Raw genomic sequence first — 22386 nt, 5'->3', positions numbered from 1 at the left:
CAGTCTGTGGTTTCCAGGCAGGTCTGGTCAATCATAGCACCATACAATAGCACGTACACAAGAGAAGAGAATAAGGAAACACGCACAACACAGTTAAAGTTGAGCTGTAAATGAGCTACATTGTATCAACAGCAGTGTTAATGGTTGCTTATCAGTCAGATGTAGGACTCGGAGCAGGCAGGCAGAGAGTGTGCAACTAAGTTGTATTGTTATTATTCCAGTCATGCTACATGTAGTGATGTGACTGAGGTGACTCAAGGAGCTGAGCATGCCTGGATTTGTCTCATGTCAGAGTTTGTTGCATTGGAGTTGATCATGGCAGTCTACATGTTGTTTTTTAAGTGGTTTCCAGTGTTGTAGCAGCAGTTTAGCACCCAGTATTTTTTCATTTATTTGTTTGTTTTTTTGGCTCAAACAGGAAAACATGAGGCTCAACTGGAAGTCCGATATGTGCCAGTCCTTCTGTGAGTGATTCATAGTTCTTGTGGACTGTATTTTTGCTCGGAGGCAGGTTGTAAACAATATTATGCAACTGGATAACGCGCAAGTGGGTCATCAGCCAACCAGGGCGGGCAGCATTTTGAGAGATTGCATGAAAGTAATCGGTGATAACCAGTCGGTCTTGCTCTTAGGGAGCTAGCCAGAGTCAGTTAACTCATGTCAAATCTAACAACATAAATACTGAAATAAACATACACAGTTTTAAGTTTCTCCAAGAGAAAGTAGTGGTTCTGTAGTCCCTTGTCTTCCACATTGAAGGCACAGGATGAGCACGTAGCTGCAGTGAGAGTAGGTTTGGCACCGAAGATTGAGTATGCTGTGACAGGAAGTCCCTCCCAATCAGTAAAAGTCACTCCTGACTCGCTCGTCTCTTCTCCAGCTTCATTTTCAGCTCCTCATTGAGCGCTGTGGACAACCAGGGATAAACAATTTGGGATTAAAGGACTGCAGATAAACTGCCGCAAATGAAATCAGCACATCTTGTACTCACTCTGTGTGAGAGGTGAAGGGGAGAGGATGAGTCGTCTCATCGGGTTGCTGGGCGAGGCCGGGACTGGTGAGGTCAGAATGCGACGGTCTGGGGCGGGGGACCTGGACAGGGGACTGCTGGAGGACCAACGATCTGCACCAGAATGGGAGCAGTGATCACGATATGCTCTCTGCCTCTCATTGCACATGGTTTATATGACCGGCACAAACCTTGTTTTGGAGGAAGGGCAGGGGCCCTAGGCAGGGGGCTTGAGGGGGCAGTGTGGAGGATCCTCTCTCCGTTCTCATCATTGGCAGAAACATATGCTGATGACATAAACTTAACAAAATTAGTATTACGAATTTGTTTAAAAAGGTGGGTGAGAAATGTTTAGTAATGCCTCACTTATATTCTCCTCATAAGGCTCCTCGAGTAGGAAAGGCTGAAGAGTTCCTGCTGTTTTCTCTACTAGTGCATCAATGACCTCATGAAGAGTGGCACAGGGGATCTGCAAGAAGATACCTCTGTGTTATAACAATAATAACAATAAAAACAATAACATTAACTTAAAACACACAGCTACAGTGTGTTTCATAGTTTGGATAACAGCTTTACATTAAAAATAAGTATACATGATCTAGCATACAGACAAATAGTCAATCATATGTTACTGACATACTCACCTCCATATACTCATTAGATCTAAACTACGGCTAAAAAAAAATAATGGGAGAAAGATGAAGGGAAAGATAATCTATAAAAAATTAGTTTTCAGCAGTTGTTAAAAACAAACCACAGATTCACCCGACCTGATAGGCTGAGGGAAGCTGTTCTAAAGTTTGGGCACTCCAACTTCAAAAGCACCTCAATATCACCTCAGGCTTAAAAGTAAAAACGTGGAACAGTTAAAAGAACCTGTTCAGATAAACTGACAGGCTGAGCAGCAAGAATAGAGGTGCCTCATCAGGGCCAGTGACTTTTTAATAGCAATCTTAAAGTTGTAAATTATGAAATGACAGCGACCGATTTTTGCAGCGTTTTTTTAAATGAAAGAATCAAGTCTGGATTCCCTTGGAGGTGTATTTCAAATTTCAGTTGCAGGTCAAAAATAATACCAAGGTTTTTAGAAGATCTGATATTGGTGGAGATGGGGAACAATGTAATTGGCTGGCCTCCCTGGAGAAGTTGTCAGGGCTGAACACAAGAGCCTCAGTTTTACCAGTGTTGAGATGGAGAAAATGTAAATGCATGCAAATATTAATTGCAGTGAAGCATTTGCTGAGGTAGGAGAGGGCCCTGAGGTTGTTGGGCCTAACAGAAAAGTATAGCTGTGTATCATCAGCATAGCAAAGTAGCTGTTAAGCAGAAGACTGAGGGGTACTGCATATAAACAAACAAAAACCGGTCCATAGATTGAGCCTTGGGGACTCCACATACAAGAAGCACAAATGAGGACATATAAGTGTTAATATGAAGTATAGCCCTGATTCTCCTGCTTTATTCAATCTCTCTACTCAAATTTAGAATTTATGTCTTACAGTTCTATTTTCAAATAATGTTTTTAAGGCCTGTGTGCCAAAATATCCACAAAAATCCTCAAAACCTGAAAACTCAAAAAGCTTTAAAGGATTAATGTGAGGACAGAGCTATATTTGATTTGGACCAGCTGTCAGTACAGAGAAAATAACAGCTCTGAAGAGATCTGAAACATCAAGTTTGTATCTGACATCCTGCATAAAAGCTCTTTATTTAAAAAAAAAAAAAAAAAATCCAACATAGAGCATCATGGTTAAGTAGCTGTGATTCACAATAAAAGAGGTGAACTGAGACCCGTGTTTTTAATAATCTCATGCATCAGTCTGATCAGTTGGATTTAAGTGGTTTGACGTTTGCAAAAATAAACAAACAACAACACACATTTCTTCAATAAAAACACAGCCATGATGTAATGTTAAAATTCTGAATCTATAACAGTAAGGTCTATAAGTTTTTGATCAGGCCACAATTTTGTGAATTTTGGCTCTGTGCACCACCACGATTGATTTGAAATAATGCAAATAAACTCTTTGACTCTTAACTTTGATTCAAGACAAAAATAAATAGCATTGCCCATATAGAAATGACATCATTTTTTTATATAAAGGCTTAAACATTGTTTTCAGAGGGATTATTTTCAGTGCTTGAATGCAATCCTTTGCATACAAGGATTCTCTGTTGTCTGGAACTCATGGATATCACCAAACAATGTGGTTCCTTCTCTGTGATGCTCTGCCAGGTCCTTATGTGCAGCTGCTTTTGGTTGCTGCTTGTTAGTGGATTTCTGGGTTTTTTTTCCCTTGCACAGGTGAAAAGCATGCTCATTTGAACGGAAATCCTGAGACTCACTCAACCACTTTCATTTCACTTCTCTGGCTTATCAAGCTCCTGGGTTACTTTTGCTATAACCTTTTCAAACTGTACCTTTTTTACTCAAAATGTATACATCTATTTCAAAGTTCACCCACTTACTTCTATGAGCAGTCATATCATCAGTAAACACTGGTGGACTTTGTTCCACTGGCAGCCATGCATGCACATGCTATAACGCTAATTCTGGTGTATTTTACAGCCGGTGTGATCTACTTTGGATCGTGTGCTGTTATTTTCCTTCTGCCCACTCTTCCCATTCTTGAGATAAAAGTTCATCTTGGTTTAATTTTAGCAAAGAATCTTATTCCACAATAATATATTGCTTTCTGTTTCCAAGCAAAGTCTAATCTGATCTTATTGTTCTTAAACGTAAACAGTGGTTTTTGTGTCTTGCCGTAAACCGTCTGCACATTCGTGAAGGCGTCTCTTGATTGCAGGCTTTGACAATGATACACTTACAGTGCCTCCTCGAGTGCTCTTAACTGGCTAGATGTTGTGAAGGGGTTTTTAATCAGTTAATTCCACAATCATCCACTTTACTTGTCTGTTATGGTCTTTAACATCTTTTAGTGTTGCTGAGCTGGAGAATGAAAGTATTTTTAGAAGCAGGTTTCGCCATTTGAAAGCCATAGTGATGACACTTGTGGCAGTTATTTATATGTGTCATCTGACCTAACTTTGATGGTCACTGAGATATAAAAGAATCCGCAGTCAAATCTGATAAACATTTTAAAAATGTGCTGACTTAACACCAAAATAAGATTTAAAATCACTGCTTTGTTACAAGTCTTGTATCTTGTGTCTCCTAAATGAAAAAAGGCACCCATGTCCACAATGTGTAATTACTTTTGAGCCTGTGAAAATGCTGTAGTTTCTAAATGGCTGATGCAATAATTGTTAAAATCCTTCCTTTTCTTTGTGTTTACGTCAATCACACCATTCCTGATCCACTGTGGTGTACACTAGAAAAATTAAACCTCTTCTCCTTTTCCTAATACTCATGAATCTGAAAGTAGGTCAGTTATACTAACATGTTTTACATTCCTCTTATGAAATGTTGTAAAACTGTAACTGATGACACTTTTGCACTTACAGGATTTTCAACATCAATGACATAACCACCTTGGTCCCTCTGTGTGACTCTGTAATGTCTGAAAACTGACCTGGAGCCACAAAAAAGAAAAAGACAGCATGTAATGATATTCTAGTTAACCTTTGATGTTTGTGATTTTGTAACTGCGGTATTCAGATATTCAGAATGTGTTTACCCGTTGAGATCCTGTCGAGTAGTAACGGCCAACGAGCATCCGTCTCTGCCTGGACGAAGCAACATGTTGCCACAGTCTGGGTGTCTCTCTAAAAGGACTTCAGCCTCCGTCCGGGACACAGGCCGAAAACATCTGCAGATGAAACACACAGTGTTACAGGTAATGTGGTGATATACCAAAGCCACTTTAGCTGCAGTGCATCTTCTCTATGTAGCACAGAGGAGTGCTCACGGTGGGATCTCTCCTACTAAAGGAACGGAGAGAGGCGAAGGAGGAGCTCGTGCAGGATTGCGACTTCTCCGCCTGGCTCTTTCTTTGTCCACCACCTCCTGTAGCATTTGTAGCTGCCCCGGCAGCAGTGTGAGATAGGATGGTACATTCAGCTGTAATTGGACAGGAAAAACATGTGAGAGGCAGGCTGGTACAGGGATGCAGGGACAGCAGCTGTGTAAAAGATTAATACCTACATCTATAACAGAGTAGAGGAATCCTTTCCACAGCTCCCGTGATTCCAAGTTTGGTGCCTGGAAAAGACAGCAGCAGCATTTTCTGTCTCAGCAAAGATTTGTTAATTTTAGCATCTTTGCGTCTGAGTGTGTGAGCCAAGTGGCTTACTGTGAGTTTGGTCTCTCCATCCTTCATTTGGAGGATGAGCCTAGCTGCCTCTAGGTTTCTGTCCCGGCTGCAGTCGTCCTTCAGGGACACAAAGCCGCTGAGGTCCAGCTTCTCCACATACTGTTGCACACATAATTATATTTTAGTGCCAGCACACTATTATATGAAAAAAGACACACAAGATGCTATATAATCTGGAACTTACATGAGTGTCCTTGGCGTTGTTGAAGAAATACAAAGAATTCCCACACAGGCACGTCCACAGCCGCCTGGATGCCTGTCACATACAGATGGACACACAGACCTGAACTAAAAATGTTAAACCAAAAAGGGCCAGTGCTGTCTTCCCTGTCAGTGTAATGGATATTTTCCTTTTATCACCCCCACATTTCCTGTCCCTGGAGATGGCTGTAGTGAGTGAGCCTCAGCTGCTGTCAGTCTGTGGCCATGGATCACTGCGACACCCTGCACCTGAGCCATGCTCACATTACATGTCCACATTGCATTAAAAAGGAGCCTAATCAGAGAGGGGTAGGACACCTGGGGAGTGTCTTCTTTATCGTCTTCCCTAAAAATAAAGCTAATACGTGAAAGTATCCTTGGGCAAAACTGCCAATTTCTCTGTGTAACTTTATTTGAAATCTAGGATATGTATTTCAGAGATCAGACTGGCGGATCAATAATTCAAAAGATTGAGTGTCTGTGAGTCAGCTAATGGATTCTGAGTGGAAACACTTGGCTGGGGTACCGTTTGTGACAATCAGATGCCCCGTTATCAACAAAATACAGTCCTGTTCGGTTCATGTGGCAATAACATGTAATGTTTGACAGCAGTCGTGATTTCTGTCATTCAGACGCTGTGATTAGATGCTACATCGTTGCATGCTTTGCCTCCAATATGCTTCACCGCTGTGTGAATTAAATAAATCCCCGCCAGCAGCAGCAGTGCAGTTTCGCCTCACCCATTCTCGCACAATAAGGAAGTTGACAGCTCTCTGGGAATGGTGGCTCAGCCGGTGTGCGGTCCATACACACACACACACACATACACACACACACACAGACCCCGACTTCCAGCATCTACAGGACGCGCCGAAACCAAAATACGGCAATTGATGTGCACCGGGTGAGCCTACCTTTTCTTTCGGTCCTCGCTTCTCCAGGTACCCTTCGTAGTAACAGGGCGGGAGCTGTGCCCGCTGCCCCCCTGGTCCGGAGCGCTGCCTGACGGGTGCAGCCGCCATGAGTGTCGCTGGCTGGCCACCGAACGAGGACAAAGGGGCGCTGAGTAATTCGGGGACTGACACGCCTTCCCCGATGAGATAGTGCCGTGGCAATAATCCAACAGCTGGCTGATGCAGCCTGCTGTGTCTGGGGGTCATGCAGACGGGTGGTTATAGAGATTAAAAATAGGATGACTGGGGGATGAAGTCCCAAGTATTGAGATGTTTAGTGAGCAAGAAAAAAAAGAGCATTTGTCGAAACGTCAAAATATGTATTGTGTGATAATCAACGAAAAAAACAAAACAAAAACAAAAACTGTAGCAGTTTAGTTTTACACAGACACACGGGACAAATTACTTAACATTTATTTAAAGAAGCAAATGGACAGCATTCATTCATACACCACATTAATTATACAATACACAAGATTACATTTAGCATAGAGGTAATTCATACATCCTAAAGATAATCCAGGATAATCCCATTTTTAGTCTCAACATTTCTCCCTATTGTGTCACAGTTACAAAAAATGAGGCATTGCATATGGCAAAAGCTAGAATAAAATAAAATAAAAACATACAAAAAGTTAGGCTACTTTCACAGAAAATTCAAAAGCGTGCATGATGGGGGGGGAGAAATAAAAGCTTTATTTCCACAGTAAGAGCAGCAGCTGACAAAAGCTGATCTTAGCCCTTTGTTCTTCATGAATATTATACAAGCTACAGAACAGCTCAACCTGAGCCCCTGAGTCCCTGACCCTCCTCCTCTCCTAAACTTGGGAAGGGGGCTTTTGATTATGTGTAATGAGGCATGTAAACCCACACCTGAACCACAATTATTAGTCTGCTATGCCAAACCCCCGGTGCAATGCATACCACTAATAACAGAGCACAGATGCAAGCAAAACATTAAGAGGTATCTACTGTGATAGCAATGATGGTATTATGGACTGGGAGACTGAGCCTCAGAGGCACCGTGGGCTTGGGATGGGGTAGATAATGAGAAAGGGGGTAGGGGCACAGGGGCAGGTGGTGAATAACGCATAGTGGGGGAGGGCATAATCCAGTGCTGTGTGCCCTTGCCTGCTGAAAAGACCTGTCTGTTCCACTCTCAGTTTAAATGGAGATGGGAGAGATGAGTGGGGCAGGGGGCGGTCTAACAAGGGGATCATGACAAGAGGAGAAAGTTGGCATTCTAGTGAACAGCACAGACCATGACAGTTCATAGTTTGCTTGTAATAGGCTTAATTGGAACTGAAACCAGCCATTGTGCAAAGGTCCTTCCTTATTATTTGTAAATTCAGTACACAGTCACTGGAAGATAGTAACCCCCATCAGGTCTGATGCAGTTTCGGCCTGAAAACTGAGGCAGGTACAAAAAACACCAAACACACATCAGATTAAATTCCACGCATCAAATTGGAGGTTAGAATAATAAGGCCAAGCTCACCCGAGCACTGACGTGGAAAATGCACCAGTGACAGAAAGTTCATGAAACAAACAGCTGAATTAAAAAAACAAAAAAACAAAAAAAAAAAAAAAACACCCCACAGAACATTATGAGTGACACTGCCAGCAGTATCAATAGAGCCTGAGAAAGCAGGAACTAAAAGAACATGGTTTTGGCTTTGGTGTAACGTTGCACAACATGAACGGTGGGATGCTGCATGTAATCATCTGAAATATCAACACAATTGTGCACACGAACAGCCCTTTGCATTTTGGAAATTAAAAAAAAAATTATTCTTTGGCATCCATGTTGAATAAAATGAGGGCAGTATGATCTAGGTTGTAAGTAACCTGCGTTACATAAATAATGTTAAATTGTAATTTTTAGAGTTTAATTGCAATTCTTTTTGTTAATGCTAAAACTACCAATGTTTAGAAAAAAATACATCTATTGACTCACTCACGCCGTTTCAACATCTGCAAACTAAAACTTAGGACAAACTACCCAACATAGATTTGGTAAGAAACAGCCAACAAACATCACATAATAGTGTTGCTGAATAAGGAGCTAAGAAGAAACTCTGTGACCACTAGAGGGCGGCAGAGACTAAACATTGATAAAGGGTAGCCAGTCCTCCATGTTGGCGCACAGTACTAAGGCCTTAAGGTACAGAGATTAAAAATGGGAGTGTATGAATAGTGTTTAGAGGAACGCATGCATGTGTGTAGTACCAATATGAACAATGCATAGAACGAAACGTAATATTCTGAGTATAAAAACAGGATAAGAAAAATAAAGTTGTTGCACTTAGGAGTTTGTAGACCATTTCTTCCCCAAACACCATTCTCTCTCAACATTTCTTAATCAGTCCTGGTGATAGAGGTGTAGTGTAAAAAGTGCACAGGTGCATAGAGAATGGCTATAAAACTCAGGATATGACAGAAGCACCCAAATATTACGATATAATTTGGCTCATCAAACATTCCTCTGCCCTTGACGTTTTTACAAATCTGTGTGTACTCTTTAACCTCTAGATACAAAAAATATTGGTCATTGTCTTGATATTTACTCTTTATATAATCTTTGTTATCAAGAGATCTGGTAATCCTTTATCCTCCACTCTTCATAATCTTAACCCCTGCTGTTTTCAGTGTGGCAGAGGGACCATCACTTCAACATAGTTGGTGGGGAAGTATCCTGATTTTCCACGGAGGCTTCCTTCATACCAGTTCTCATCGATTTGAGAGACCAATTTAATGATGTCACCCTCCTGGAAGCCCAGCTCTCCGTCATTCTCTGGATCAAAGTCATACATGGCCTTACAGCAAGGCTCAGCTGAAGAAAGAGACAGAGGCACAGAGATGGAGAAAGGGAGGAAAAACAAAACAAAAAACAAATACAGTTATTCCATGGAAACAATTTCCCTTCAATGAGGTTAGTATACTCTCCTTTGAAAGGTTTTCATTATAGGGAATTTAACACCAATGTTTTCCAGTCCACTCTGTAGCCATGAAGTCCAAGTCATAAAAACGGGAAACATAAAGACTTTTAAGTTAGTCCCCAGTGTGCTTAAGGAGAATCCTTCTGAACCTCAAGAAATCAATGCAGGAGTACAAATCAGGCTACATATTTTCCCCATTATTTTCTTCTCTTTTGTCTGAGAATTGATTCAGACTTTAAACTGCAAATTAAATATTTGGGTACATCACGATTGTTTTTTTTTCTTGACATTCAGAAAATTCAGTCATCAGTGCACTAAGCTTTCAGATACATACAACTTCATACATAATACCATACTCAATGGTTATTTAAGATGTGTTTTTGTTTGCCAATGAATGAATGTATCTGCAGCCTTGGTTATTAATTGACCCACCAATCACAGTGTAGCAAAGCTAGTGAGACACTTCACACTAATGCATAAACTTTTCTGCTACAAAGATGTGCAACAGGCTGAGTAGTAGTAGTAGTAATAGTTTTAAGTTCAGTGCAAGTGACACATTTTCTTCCTCTGTCCACTCACGCCGCCTGTTCTTGATGGACGGTCTTTGGAAGGATGGCCCTTGATACTGTGCTGTGTTTGCTTAATGTTGCAGAAGGAAAGACATCAGTCATATGAATGAGACGCACGCACGCACACACACAATATGAAGAGGGAAAAAACAGAAAGAAAGAAGTGTACCAGAAGAGTAAGCTGGAGGGCTTGAAGCGGATGAAGAGCATCCTCCGTTTGAGTGTTCTACTTCTCCAAAATCAAAGGCTGGTTTGGGTTTGGGTGTGTACTCTTGTCTTGGGCGAGACTGAGCATCATTTACCCTGCAAACAATCAGAATCACAAACCATTACCTTTTTGAGCTCACAAGTAGAAGATGTGCCAATACAAATACAGACATGCTAACAAAGAGTTGGCCGATCTTATTTTGGGCTTTAATCCAATCACAAAAACTCGACACATTTTATTAAAAGAAAACAAAATGATCTAAAGTTCTAAACTAAACTGATATTTTGTTTCTCTAACATCCATCCATCCATCCATCCATCGTCATCCGCTTTGTCCGGGGTCGGGTCGCGGGGGCAGCAGCCTAAGCAAAGAGGCCCAGCCCTCCCTCTCCCCAGCCACCTCCTCCAGCTTGTCCGGGGGAATACCAAGGCGTTCCCTGGCCAGCCGAGAGATATAATCTCTCCAGCGTGTCCTGGGTCGGCCACGGGGCCTCCTCCCGGTGGGACATGCCTGGAACACCTCACCCAGGAGGCGCCCAGGGGGCATCCTTGTCAGATGCCCGAACCACCTCAACTGGCTCCTTTCGATGTGGAGCAGCAGCTGCTCTACTCTGAGCCCCTCCCGGATGGCCGAACCTCTCACCCTATCTCTAAGGGAGAGGCCAGCCACCCTTCGGAGGAAGCTCATTTCTGCCGCTTGTATCCGCGATCTCGTTCTTTCGGTCACTACCCACAGTTCGTGGCCATAGGTGAGGGTAGGGACGTAGATCGACCGGTAAATTGAGAGCTTCGCTTTTACACTCAGCTCCCTCTTCACCACGACGGACCGGTGCAACGTCCGCATTACTGCAGCTGCAGCCCCAATCCGTCTGTCGATCTCCGGCTCCCTTCTCCCATCACTCGCGAACAAGACCCCGAGATACTTGAACTCCTCTAACAGAAAAACAAAAAAACTAAACATATTTTGCAGCTTGGTATTCATTGGATGTAATCAGATGGATAAAAGATACGGCTGAATCATCCTGTCATGAGCCAGAGGACGAAGCCTCAACATACAAAAGGCATGCCACTTTCCAAAAATAGTCTGGTGCTGACCTTTCTCTCAGTTTGTCAGAAAGCTCCTCCATGATCTGTGTGGCCTGTCTGTGATACTGCAGCAGAGACTCCACAAAAGACGACAGCTGACTCACCTGCTCCACCTACAAAGGCAGAAACATGATGAGTATTTAAAAAACAGAAAAAAGAAACGAAACACGGTGACAGCAAATACCACACCAAACAGGTTTGACGAGTTTCGCGTAACTGCACAGCACATTGGAAAAAAAACAAGGCAAGTCAGGTGATACGTACTGCCCTTAAATACTTGTGTGTTTTGATGTTGGAGAACCTGTGAGCTGCAAACTACATGCATTTCCAAAACATGCAACAGTGAAACAGTTGGGCAATGTAATTTCACATGGTTCTCATGTTTGCTACGTAGTTTCTTATGTGACTTGCCACTCTTTTCTCAGTTTAGTGCTACTGTATTAATGCACCATTACAGACTTTAACAAGTAATCCATCAGCATACCTTGCATTATAATACATTTCCTCCTAGACTTAGATCTGCAAGTACTGGTACACAGATAGCTTGGCAGCCACAAAATCTGCCCTAAATCATTATTCTTGCTAAAATTATTAAAGATGACTATAGACTAAATAACCATGTTTGTTGACACTGAACTAGGTTAACAATTGGTCAAAATTAAAAGCTACTGCTGCTTTTAAACTCATTGGGGATCTCTTGTCACAATACATTCGGTCTCTATCACAGTATTTTTCATTATGCATAATGCTGATAGTGCTGTAGAATAACAAAGAGTGTCTCACTGGCACTCCTGCAGATATATAACCTAAGTTTATACAGTCTTCCAACAAGTTAATCCTTTTGGTCTTACACAGAGCCACAAATGTGGCATTAATCACATCAATACTTTTGTTACATCAGACTCATTAAACAATGTCAGGTTTTCTTACAACTATCTGTTGAAGGAACTTGGCGCAGCAGTTCTAAAAGCCACATTGTACTACTTAATACTCACATCTGTCTCCAGGAGGTTGTGCATTGAGCGCTCAGCCAGTTCTTTGGACTCGTGGAACTTTTCCAGGGCCTGCCTGATCTCTTCATCTTGGATTTTACCTTGACGTTTCTTTTTATAGTCATAGTCTAGACGGCGGCCCTCCAACTTCTTCAGGTGGAACTGCAAAGTGGGGGTGGGAGATTAGTGTTACAATTAGGAGGATGAAATTTCACAGAATATATACTATCATACAAACATCAAAAGATTTTCACTTGTTCATAACTGCTTTGACAAATGTTCTTTGTCATTAGTGTAATTCAATGTCAGCTTGGATTCTGAATACTTTTTTATAACATTGTAACTCACATGCAGACTGCAGAGCTCATTAGTGAATGCCTAGGCCTGTATGCGCAAAATCTTTTGAGTCTACCTGAATGTCTTTGATGTCCTTTTCAGCGATTCCCTGCAGTGGGTCAATAAAGTTCTGCTTCACATCAATATCCAGCGCATCCTTGACCTCAGCCAACCTCTTCATTGACTCTCCTGCATCTATAAGAGCCCCACCTGTGGAAAATGCACACGCAATTAGCATGAGCATGCCTAAGATAATATGAGTCATGTAATTAGCAACAATCAAACACAACAAAGCCCCCAAATTAACAATGTCTGTCGGCAACCCCCTCACAAATGCACACAACTCCCCTATCATACTGTCCACATTCTTGTGTCTTTTCCTAATTTAAAGCATATGCTATCAAGTATAACATGCCTCTTCTACCTTATATCTTTTCCTGCTATTAACTGCTGTTCTTACCAAAGTTGCTACTCTCGCTGATTTCATGTCCATATTTAGTCATACACTCCCCCAGCAGGCCCTCAGCCTGGGGGTAGCCTGGACTGTTGACCTGCCCACGGATTTTGGAAACTGTGGAGAGCATGCTAAGCTTAGCTCTCGTTGCTGGATTAGGCTGGATGTACTCTGATGTTTTATTGAGGACTTCCACTACTGCTTTGCTAGTAATATCAGCTTTCTGGTGGCACACAAGAAATGAAAAAAATTAAATGCAAGTTGAATGCCATTAGGGCCACTTATGTAAATCAAGCTGGAAGAAATTATTTCAACAAGCTAATACAACTTAAACACATGAGCTGTAAGTATTGTGTGGAATGCAATAAATACCCTTTCAAGGTCCTTGAAGTCTTCATCCAGTTTGGTTCCCTCTGCACCTCCAACCTTCTCACTCATCAACTGTGAACCCAGAGCAAACAGAAAAATGCAACTGACTGAAATTAACATTCTGACTGGCCTTCACGGAGGATTACGAAGACTGAAAAAGAAAAATATTTCATATAAAATTTCTATTGATATCCCTGTGAATGTTTCTGAAAACTGTAAGCCACTTTTTCTACAAATGTTGTAAACATTCGAGCTTGACAAATTCTGGCTTCTCTAAATAATCTCCAGAGAATCTAAAATGCTGGTTGTCTGCGCCAACACAAAATGCCTAACCCTTTGCATACAACTCTGTCCACTTCCAGATCCAAGGACACCTGTGCTTTTAGAATAGAATAGAATTCAACTTTATTGTCATTGCACATGTCACAAGTACAAGGCAACAAAATGCAGTTTGTTTCCATCCAGAAGTGCTTTAGCCATGATACAGATATATTACAAATATATATTAGCAATAATATAGATATGTGAGTATATTACAGAAATGGGTCTATTATGGTATGTTATAATGTACACGGTATGAAGTATGTTATGAATATGCTATAACTATAAGTATGTACAGGCTGTAGTGAGTACAGGCTATGAACAGGATATAAATATGAAAAACTATACAGAATATGAAATTTAAAAAAAACTATACAGAAATATGAGATATACAGTTATACAGAAATGTGAACTATGCAGTTTATAAACAGTTGTAGAGTTAAAAATTATCGAATTGTACAGAATGATTATTTACAGAGAATTATACATTAGTGCAGTTAAGATAAGTGAAATATGTGGATAATTTCTACAGAGGCTATAGTGCTAGTGGTTGTGAGTGGTGGCTCAGTCCATGTTATTATTGTGTGTATGAGGGTACAGTTGTCCATTGTGTGTGTAGGTGGTTGTGGATGTGTGTATGTCCAGTCCATGTGTTAACGTGGGTCAGATGTCAGGAGGCAGAGTTCAGGAGTCTGACAGCTGTGGGGAAGAAGCTGTTCCGGTACCTGGTGGTCTTAGTCCGGAGGCTCCTGTAGCGCCTCCCAGAGGGCAGGAGGGTGAAGAGTCCATGTGATGGGTGACAGGGGTCTTTGATGATTTTCCCAGCCCTTTTCAGACACCGCTTCCTGTAGATGTCCTTTATGGCAGGAAGTGGTCCTCCGGCGATGCGTTGGGCAGTTTTCACAACCCTCTGCAACGCCTTTGCTTTTGTTCCTTTTAAAACTTTGTTGTTTATCTTTCAAGATTTTGTTTAATTAACTCCCAAGTTCCAATACTTGTCCATTTTCCATGGGGGAAGCAACCTCCTCAGCTCTGTGTGAGGGACTGAGTTCTTTCCTCTTTACTTAGAACCATAATTCCATAAGGAATTATACTAGAAGTTTTCCTTTTTTCCATTAGGCCAGCACAGACTTTTAGCAGAGTTTCCTACACTACAGCCACATCCATGGATAATTTTAATAATCACAGATGCAGGCTTCATCTTTCTTCCACTAGGTCTCCTGGCAAGCCAAACAGAGGCTCATTGTGTGTGCGCGCTCTTATTTCAGTTCAGTCCAGTGCAGCTGTCAGCAACACACTACACATAAAACTCTATGAACAGATGGATCGATCAATCTCTCCAGTTTATTGTACACAGGCCTGGCAATGTTTTTTTCTAACCTTCAATGACTCTGAAATTCGCCCTAAGCACCTATCACCAAAGGGTTCATGGGAAATAGATTAGCCCTGGATGTTTCCCTATTTAGAAACTGAAATCAAAGAATCTCTTTGTACCAGATGAGAAGTTGTTATGCACAGTGGGAAGTCAAAACTTAGCTCATTGCAGCTCTGTGGTTTTCTGCCCTTATAACAAATCTGATCTGATCTGAAACTAATCAAAGGCTTGAGTTAAAAATACAACTATTTTTCTGTGCTTTATTGAACACAGACAAACACACATTCCCATTGCAGGAGGGAAAACAGTGAGTGAACATTTGGCTTTAATAACTCACCAAACCTCCAGCAATGACCTCAAACAAGCAATTAGGTGCAGATCTGACCTTGCAATGTTAGCTTAGCCACCTTCTATTGAGCACCACACGAGACAGTGGCAGGTTTAATTCAGCTTAGTCCAAGAAATGTCTTTGGCCAACAAGAAAAGTAAAACCAATTCAGCTCATGTGAAAGGGTTTGGCTTCAGTATACTAAGGAGCAGAAATTACCACTTTAAAATCAAATTCATTTCCAAGTTCAAAATGGGCTAATTATAATGAATTATAATGTCAAATGGGGCCCAGCAGGCCCCATTTGAGCTGACATATTTTCTGTAAAAATATGTTGGATGATCCATATGACACCATGACACAGTCTGACAAGATGACTGGCAGTCTCCAAAAACTGGCAAAAAGGGAATACTGTAGCCAAAAGATGCAAAGCACAATGCCAAAACACTACACACTTCCTCCCTTTCGGGGTCACTGCAGCAGATGATCTCCCTCCATCTCATCCTATCCCTAACATTCTCTTTTTTCACACCAACACTGAGGATCTCTTCCACCACTAGCTCCATGAATCTCCTCTGTGGTCTTCCTCTGTTCCTCTGGCATGGCAGCTCTATATTATTGGTAAAAACACAAAACTCTGACCTGGGCCTGCACGTCTGGGGTATTTGTTTGGGATATTTTAATAAGATAAAGGGTAAAGCAACACAAAGTCCTTCTAATAAGGAGCAAATTAAAAATGGCCTCTGAAGAATGGCAGAAATTTGTGCAACACTGGTGGCCACATGCCGAGGAGAGATTAGTCTGTCAAACATAAAGGAAGTCTTAATAATCTGAGTAATTAAAGGTGCACTGATTTTTTGATACGGTTATGAACCATTCAGCATTTATGTGATATTGCACAGGGATTTGGCACTTCACTTATAAACTGTAAAACATGCTGAAGGGCTTGTTTATTTAGTTGTTTCCTGCAACAGTGGCTATAGGAAATAAAAATTGTGGGGGGTTTTGTGTGGGCAAAGTACTAAAAACAGTAATTTGAAAAATCGCACATTTTATTTAAGATTTAACTTTAAAATGTAAATGTAGAATCTATATGTAATTAATATCTAGGCCATATGACGTAAGTCTGTTAGGCAATTACCTTACACAACTAATAATCTCCACCCCATTTTTTTCTTTTTAAACCTGAATGACAAGATGCTTAGCTGTGCTGGGCCAGGTATGTACAACTCAGATAAAAAAAATACTCAGTATAAATCTTGTGTGTTTGCAGCCATAGCATATTAAATAATTCTTGATTTTTCTATGACAGGAGCTGGTCACTGTTCTGTATAGTTAGCAAACCACTTGTGCAGCTAGTTTAGCAAGAACTGGTTTCTGTGGATTCACCTATCCGTTGTTACAGTACTAACATAACAACTAGATCTGTGTTATTACTTGTGAGTTTGAAGCTGGCTTGGGCAGTATCCACATTACTAGGATTCCATTACTTACAATGGAGGACGCACACACCCACCGACGTAAGAGCAATCCCTTTTATATCACATGATGTTAGCAAAGCTGGTACAGGGACAACGCAGGTCATGGGCAGGTTTTGCATTTACATCAAAGGGCAGCTATTTATGTTTCTCTGATAACAAGCATTACTGTTAATGGATAAGTGGAAGCTGGAGACAAACCCAGTACAATAAATTCATGATGTAACAAGAATGCACAGACTTAAATTTGTGTAATCATCTGAATCTAAGCTTTCAAATCCCTCAGCTGTCTATGTTAACGTGTGCTGCTTCAGTTACATGCTTGTTATGTAGGGCTGCCACAAACGATTATTTTGATAGTCGACTAGTCACCGATTATTTTTGCGATTAGTCGACTAATCAGATCATCATCCATTGGACGTACAGCGTACAGCTTATTGCACCAGCAGCATCTGGTCTTATATAACTATCATTAGCTTACAGCTTGAAGTGTTTGTGCTAACTAAAAATAAAGACAAGATGGTAGTTTATTCATTTTTAATGAAATTTGCAGATTGTTTCGGTGAAGTTTAATAAACTCCTTGCTTTCTAAAGTATAACAGGACACCTGAGTATATTCTCCAGCGTGTCACACTTCTGATAATCAGCTGTCTGCTTGACAGTTTTAGCTGTGCAAAAACTATAACTTTCATCTCAGCCAAATTGATTTACTCAGGAACAAATAAAATACTAAAGAAAGCCAAACAATAACATTTTTAAGTTATCTAAGTGACTTATATATATGTTTAACCTGACTAGCGAAAGACGGCGGTGGGTTTGAAAACGATTTGCTGGGAGTCCGGTGTTCTCACGGATCTAGTTAGCCTTGCCCCGGCTAGCTAACGAGCTAGTGGGTAACAGACGTCTCCGAAAACGTCGGAGCGCTTTTGAAAATATGTGGTGTCTTGATAAACTGAGCAGATATTTGAGGTTTACACAGCTACATTCTCGCCTGAAAATATGTTAAACGTTTATTTTGTGACCCAGAAAGAATAATAAGAGTAAAGTTAAAACTAACTAGCTGCCGCCATTGTTGACAGCTGCGCTGGGCTGCGCTATGAATTCTGGGACACAGCTTCTTCTTCTTCGGGGTTTAACGGCAGCTGGCATCCTTGTACATGCAGTGCTGCCATCTTCTGTTTCAGTCCGTTATTACACTCTTAAATCCTACTACTCATTCCTGCGTCCTTTGTGATCTTACAAAGCTTCAAACGATGCGTCGACTATTAAATTAGTCGTCGACGATTTTAATAGTCGACATAATCGTGACTAGTCGACTAATCGTGGCAGCCCTATTGTTATGTGACATAGGAGATGCTCAGCAATGAGAAAAGCTAATGTTTAAAACACAGCACTGAACTCTTAAGCTTAGAGTTTTATACTTCCGTATTGAAGATGAAAAAAAAAAAAAAAAAAAAGAACATTACACCAGGTGACTGATGAACAGAATATCTAAGAAATAATGACAGATCATTTTACACAGCTGGGAAACATATGAAACTTAAACACTTAAAAGTAGTTTACTTTTAACTGTTATCATCTTAACAGGACAGCTCATCTGTCTCTGGGTTGTTGCGATACACCAAGAAACAGATAAGGAACCTTAGTTTTGAACAAGACTGGCTAACTGCCCTGCTATGGAAAACAACAACAACAACAACAAAACACCGAAAAGATATGAAGAAACTCCACCCAACGTACGAGGTCTCTGTTTGGGAGACGAAAAGAAACCTCCGATTGTCTGCTGCTCTTTTAACGTCAATTTAACAAGAGCACAAGCCAAGTAGTACAAAACTTTGGTAGAAGCTCGGTACAAATACTGTTCCCAGGTCTCACTTTCTTAGGGGAAAAAGTAATTTATCAGAAAACAGTGGGTGCATAAATACAAATCGTTAGACTTGAGGAAAACAAAACTTTTATAGAAAGATTAACAGCTGGGTTAACCAGTGCTGTGTCAATGTTTCGCTAATTAGCATTAGCTAAGATAAAGTCAACTATTAACTTTTACGTTAGCCGTTACGTTAGCAACACATTTGTCATATTCTGAAATGTTTAACAAAAACATAGCCTATGGTATATGCAGCAAGCTGGAGGTGTTTAATTGTTTGTTGTTAAAGTTTTCCGTTGTGCTTAACCAGGTAGTCAGAATGCTACATGGCTAACTAAACGACAGGCTAATGTTTAACTGTCGCGCGCTTACCTGAGTGGCTTTGTAAATCTGTTTTTTAAATCCTGCGACGGACATCTTTGCAGGTTTCAGCGTTGCCACCTGGACCTCAAAGAAGGGGGGAAACGTAAGGAAAGCAGTTGCTCTGAGTTCACAGCACAAACAGCGACTGAGCAACACGTCTCCAAACTTTGGATCGTGGATGAGAAGTTTGCTAAGCAACCACAGTTTCCTGGCTTCAGGTTCGTGTGGGAGGCTCCATCCGGCTGGATAAAGTAGACCAAAGCACTTCGTGTAGACTAATAAATAAAAATACTAATAAACTGCCCACCTTAAGGTATCGTTACTCCATATTAAAACTGCAAGTACTGAAGCCTAAAGGTTGTTTCTCTATTCTAATAAGTAACTGGTCATTCGTTTTTCCACACGATTTCCACTACTGATTCACCTATTATATTTTCAAATAATATTTTATAGCTGAATATAAAAGATTAAAATGCATTTTAAAAAGTTACAAAAAAATCTAAAACTTAATTTGAGGTGTTAAATTAATTTACTGAGGACAAAACGAGTTTGTAGGAAGAAAGTCACAGTCAGCTAAAGTGATTTCCTGAACTAACTAATTCTTGCAAATCGATTTTTGTTGTAGATCTATGGTTAATGGCATGTGGAAACTTTAGAGTGTACAGTGTACAAGATCAAGTACAACAATGCTCTTGGCTTTTCACGTTTGGTTTTAGCCCACACCGAACGGTAACCATATGCAAGAACTTTTTTCATGCAGCACTGTGAATTTTCTTTAGGTTCTAGTCAGAATGCATTTATCAATTATAGTGCATGACTTTTTTTTAAGTGGCAAATTACACTTTTTTTATATATGCAAATTAACCTTACACCAGCACATTCTTGCATCTTGGTGAGCTCACCATGACTCTTCTGTGGATTTAGGCTGTCTGGATTGCTTCTTTACATTCATGTAATCCCAGTCTGTCTCCATTATATGGTGATCAAGGGTCTGTGGGGATCAGACCATCTGCTGCAACACTCCTAACTCTTCCAGCGGCTGAAGATAGCGCTTCACAACTCCCACTGTCTGGCATTGGGAGGGGAGGTTCACAGAAGCATGAATTTGGGACCAGTCTGAAGCCTCCCTGATAAGGCTGTACAGTGGAAAACCGCCTATACATTTGCCTATATTCTTGTGCATTGACCTGTATAAATTGACACAAAAGCAAATAAATTACACAAACACTTCAAAAGAAAAAGAAACAATTTATTACATTCTTAAAACCACATATAATGTATCCCATTGGACAACAATATACTGTATATCGAGCTGTGTGACTCTTGGACTAGTAATATACCTCTTGTACATTTTGTCATACAGGGAAAGAGAAGGGAGACAAACATTTTTTTGTTTGAAGTTTTCTTTCTTCAATTAAAAAAAAATAGATCACTGACTTTACAAGACGAAAGTGGAGACACGTAAAGAAAAAAAAAATGTGGAGAACAGACAAATAAATGAAAATCACAGCAAAAGAAACATTAAACCCAATAACGAAATTCATCCTGAACTCTAACTTATTTACTTTATTTATTTTTTGTAATCCTATGCATCTTAAATTTAAAGTTACAATATTAGGACAAACGGGAAGGGCTTTGACACTTTGTGAGTAACATTCACAAAAATAACTTACGTCCACAGTGATTATGGTTATGCGTTTCATCTTAGGTGCAAAGGTGTGAGGAGTACAAGGCTAAAAGACGACACTGGTAATAAAGGGACAGGAGATCACAGCTAGCTCCCTGAGCAGCAGGCAGCAGGTCCTTGGACTCTGCTCGACAACCATCGCCCATCGTAAGACATTTATCCCCATCTCTATGCTAAAATAGAACCTTTAGAACGTGTGTTATTTATGTACATCAAAAATGTAAACAGTTATGGGTGACTTTTGTGTGACAGGCTTCTAACAAAAGATACAAATAGCTCAACAGATTAAATGAAGTCTTAACTGGCATTGAAGCCCAACTCAGGGGGGCAGCTGGTAGCTCTGTCTGGCCTTAGACTAGTGTCCAATGAGAACGAGGAAAAGTATAAGTGCTTCGTAATAAGACAAGTGTCAGGTTTGGGACTACAGGAGGAGAGAGGAACAGCAAATGTACAAAATAATACAGTTGCACCAACCAGCAAAGAAGGTTAATGATACATATTATGGACCATCGTTATCCCGGCCTTTAACCACCTGAAACACTGTGAGTGAAGACAGTTTAGCTGTGTACTGACTGCTGGTTAGAAACAGGTGGGCAGTCCTGGTCTGTCCGCTTGTGTTATGCAGTTCCTGAAGTCGTCAGTTGCCTTTTTGCATTCTCGTTTCCTTACTGTTTATCCTCTTGTCTTTTTAGGCAGAGGGGAGGGCGGAGGGACGGGACGCCACAGTGCAAACCGAAAACTGACAGTTCAAATTCAAAACAATGTTTGTTTCGTTAAGTTCGAGAACACCGGCTCCGCTGCTGTGTTGCATTTGCAGCAAATGTCCAACCCGTCGCTTGGGGTGACGGCCGCGCCTTTGCCCGGTTGGGGTTGTTGGTTGCCGTGCAAACCTGAGAGTATTGTCAGGAGAGGAAAAATCATCCAGGCAAAAAAAATAAAATAAAAAATTCCAGTCCAAATATCAGTTCTCCTCACGTATCCATCCGTTAAAAAAAAAAAAAATCCTCCTCTCACGTCTTGCTATCCTCTTCTCTCTCCCTCTCATGCCAAACGGAACTCACACATTCTAACTCTCTCCATACACTTATATACTATTATCTATTTACATTCTTATTTAAAATATTTCTTTTATAAATGTGTATATAAATTAAAGATAATTTCATCATGTCCTGTCACTAAGTGGCATTTACAAGGAAGGGGGTGCGTGGGACTGAGGTTTGTCATTGCATTACAAGAGCCTACAAAAAGGCAGCACCAAACACTGTCTAAATAAGTGAGTGAAACTGGTACTTAGCTTTTTGAGTTCAGCCGAAGTTGTGAGTCATGGAGAAAAACCCCCACAAATTTTGACTCATGATCTTGGTCCCTAAGTGATGGTCAGTACAAGGATGCTGTCTGTATGAATACGCGGACGTACCATACTGAGATGCATGAATATCGACTAAGAGCTGCAAGAACAGGGAGACTTGTTACTTGATGCAACTTTATACAAACGCTATTTGTAAAACTCTGTCTCGAAAGTGGCAGGGTTGTACATTCTCTGTTGTTTGTTTCTCGCTTGTGCACTGGTGCTTATTG

General features: G+C 40.8%; 2 protein-coding genes across 3 annotated transcripts; both read right to left on the bottom strand.

Moving 5' to 3' along the window:
- Window positions 1–10: 10 nt before the first annotated feature.
- On the bottom strand, window positions 11–6622 carry stap2a (signal transducing adaptor family member 2a). The gene is made up of 11 exons (XM_005721145.1): window positions 6399–6622; window positions 5468–5539; window positions 5263–5382; window positions 5115–5171; window positions 4879–5030; window positions 4648–4779; window positions 4473–4542; window positions 1376–1478; window positions 1201–1296; window positions 992–1123; window positions 11–906 (listed from the first exon to the last, which is right to left on the bottom strand). Exons 1-11 carry the CDS (start codon window positions 6504–6506, stop codon window positions 851–853), a joined length of 1098 nt encoding a protein of 365 aa, XP_005721202.1. The 5' UTR covers window positions 6507–6622; the 3' UTR covers window positions 11–850.
- A 215-nt stretch (window positions 6623–6837) lies between these two features.
- Window positions 6838–19386, bottom strand: LOC102213134 (endophilin-A2). Of its 2 annotated transcripts, XM_005721143.2 has the most exons (9): window positions 19131–19386; window positions 13393–13461; window positions 13027–13243; window positions 12643–12776; window positions 12234–12392; window positions 11248–11351; window positions 10115–10248; window positions 9956–10015; window positions 6838–9270 (listed from the first exon to the last, which is right to left on the bottom strand). In XM_005721143.2, the coding sequence occupies exons 1-9, from the start codon at window positions 19173–19175 to the stop codon at window positions 9083–9085; spliced, it is 1110 nt and encodes a 369-aa protein (XP_005721200.1). In that variant the 5' UTR covers window positions 19176–19386; the 3' UTR covers window positions 6838–9082. The 2 variants fall into 2 exon arrangements, with proteins under 2 accessions (XP_005721200.1, XP_005721201.1); XM_005721144.2 differs by lacking the exon at window positions 9956–10015 and having other exon boundaries at window positions 19131–19384.
- Between the last annotated feature and the right edge of the window lie 3000 nt (window positions 19387–22386).

Source organism: Pundamilia nyererei, unplaced genomic scaffold, assembly GCF_000239375.1.
Source record: "Pundamilia nyererei isolate P.nyererei 1_Seehausen unplaced genomic scaffold, PunNye1.0 scaffold00004, whole genome shotgun sequence".
In the NCBI taxonomy this organism is placed as follows: Eukaryota; Metazoa; Chordata; class Actinopteri; order Cichliformes; family Cichlidae; genus Pundamilia; species Pundamilia nyererei.
The sequence above is the reverse complement of the archived record's forward strand: the minus strand, read 5'-3'. Positions and strand labels throughout refer to the sequence as shown.

Excerpts from the sequence above, each read along its gene's own strand:
- stap2a (XM_005721145.1), bottom strand. The coding sequence starts at position 6,506 with ATGGCGGCTGCACCCGTCAGGCAGCGCTCCGGACCAGGGGGGCAGCGG. Across the intron at positions 5,540-6,398 it reads AGCGAGGACCGAAAGAAAAG|GCATCCAGGCGGCTGTGGAC; the intron begins GTAGGCTCACCC and ends TGTATGTGACAG. Across the intron at positions 4,780-4,878 it reads TTAGTAGGAGAGATCCCACC|ATGTTTTCGGCCTGTGTCCC; the intron begins GTGAGCACTCCT and ends TTTCATCTGCAG.
- LOC102213134 (XM_005721143.2), bottom strand. The coding sequence starts at position 19,175 with ATGTCCGTCGCAGGATTTAAAAAACAGATTTACAAAGCCACTCAG. Across the intron at positions 12,777-13,026 it reads CAGCGAGAGTAGCAACTTTG|GTGGGGCTCTTATAGATGCA; the intron begins GTAAGAACAGCA and ends CATTTTCCACAG. Across the intron at positions 10,016-10,114 it reads CCCTCCAGCTTACTCTTCTG|CAAACACAGCACAGTATCAA; the intron begins GTACACTTCTTT and ends TGCAACATTAAG.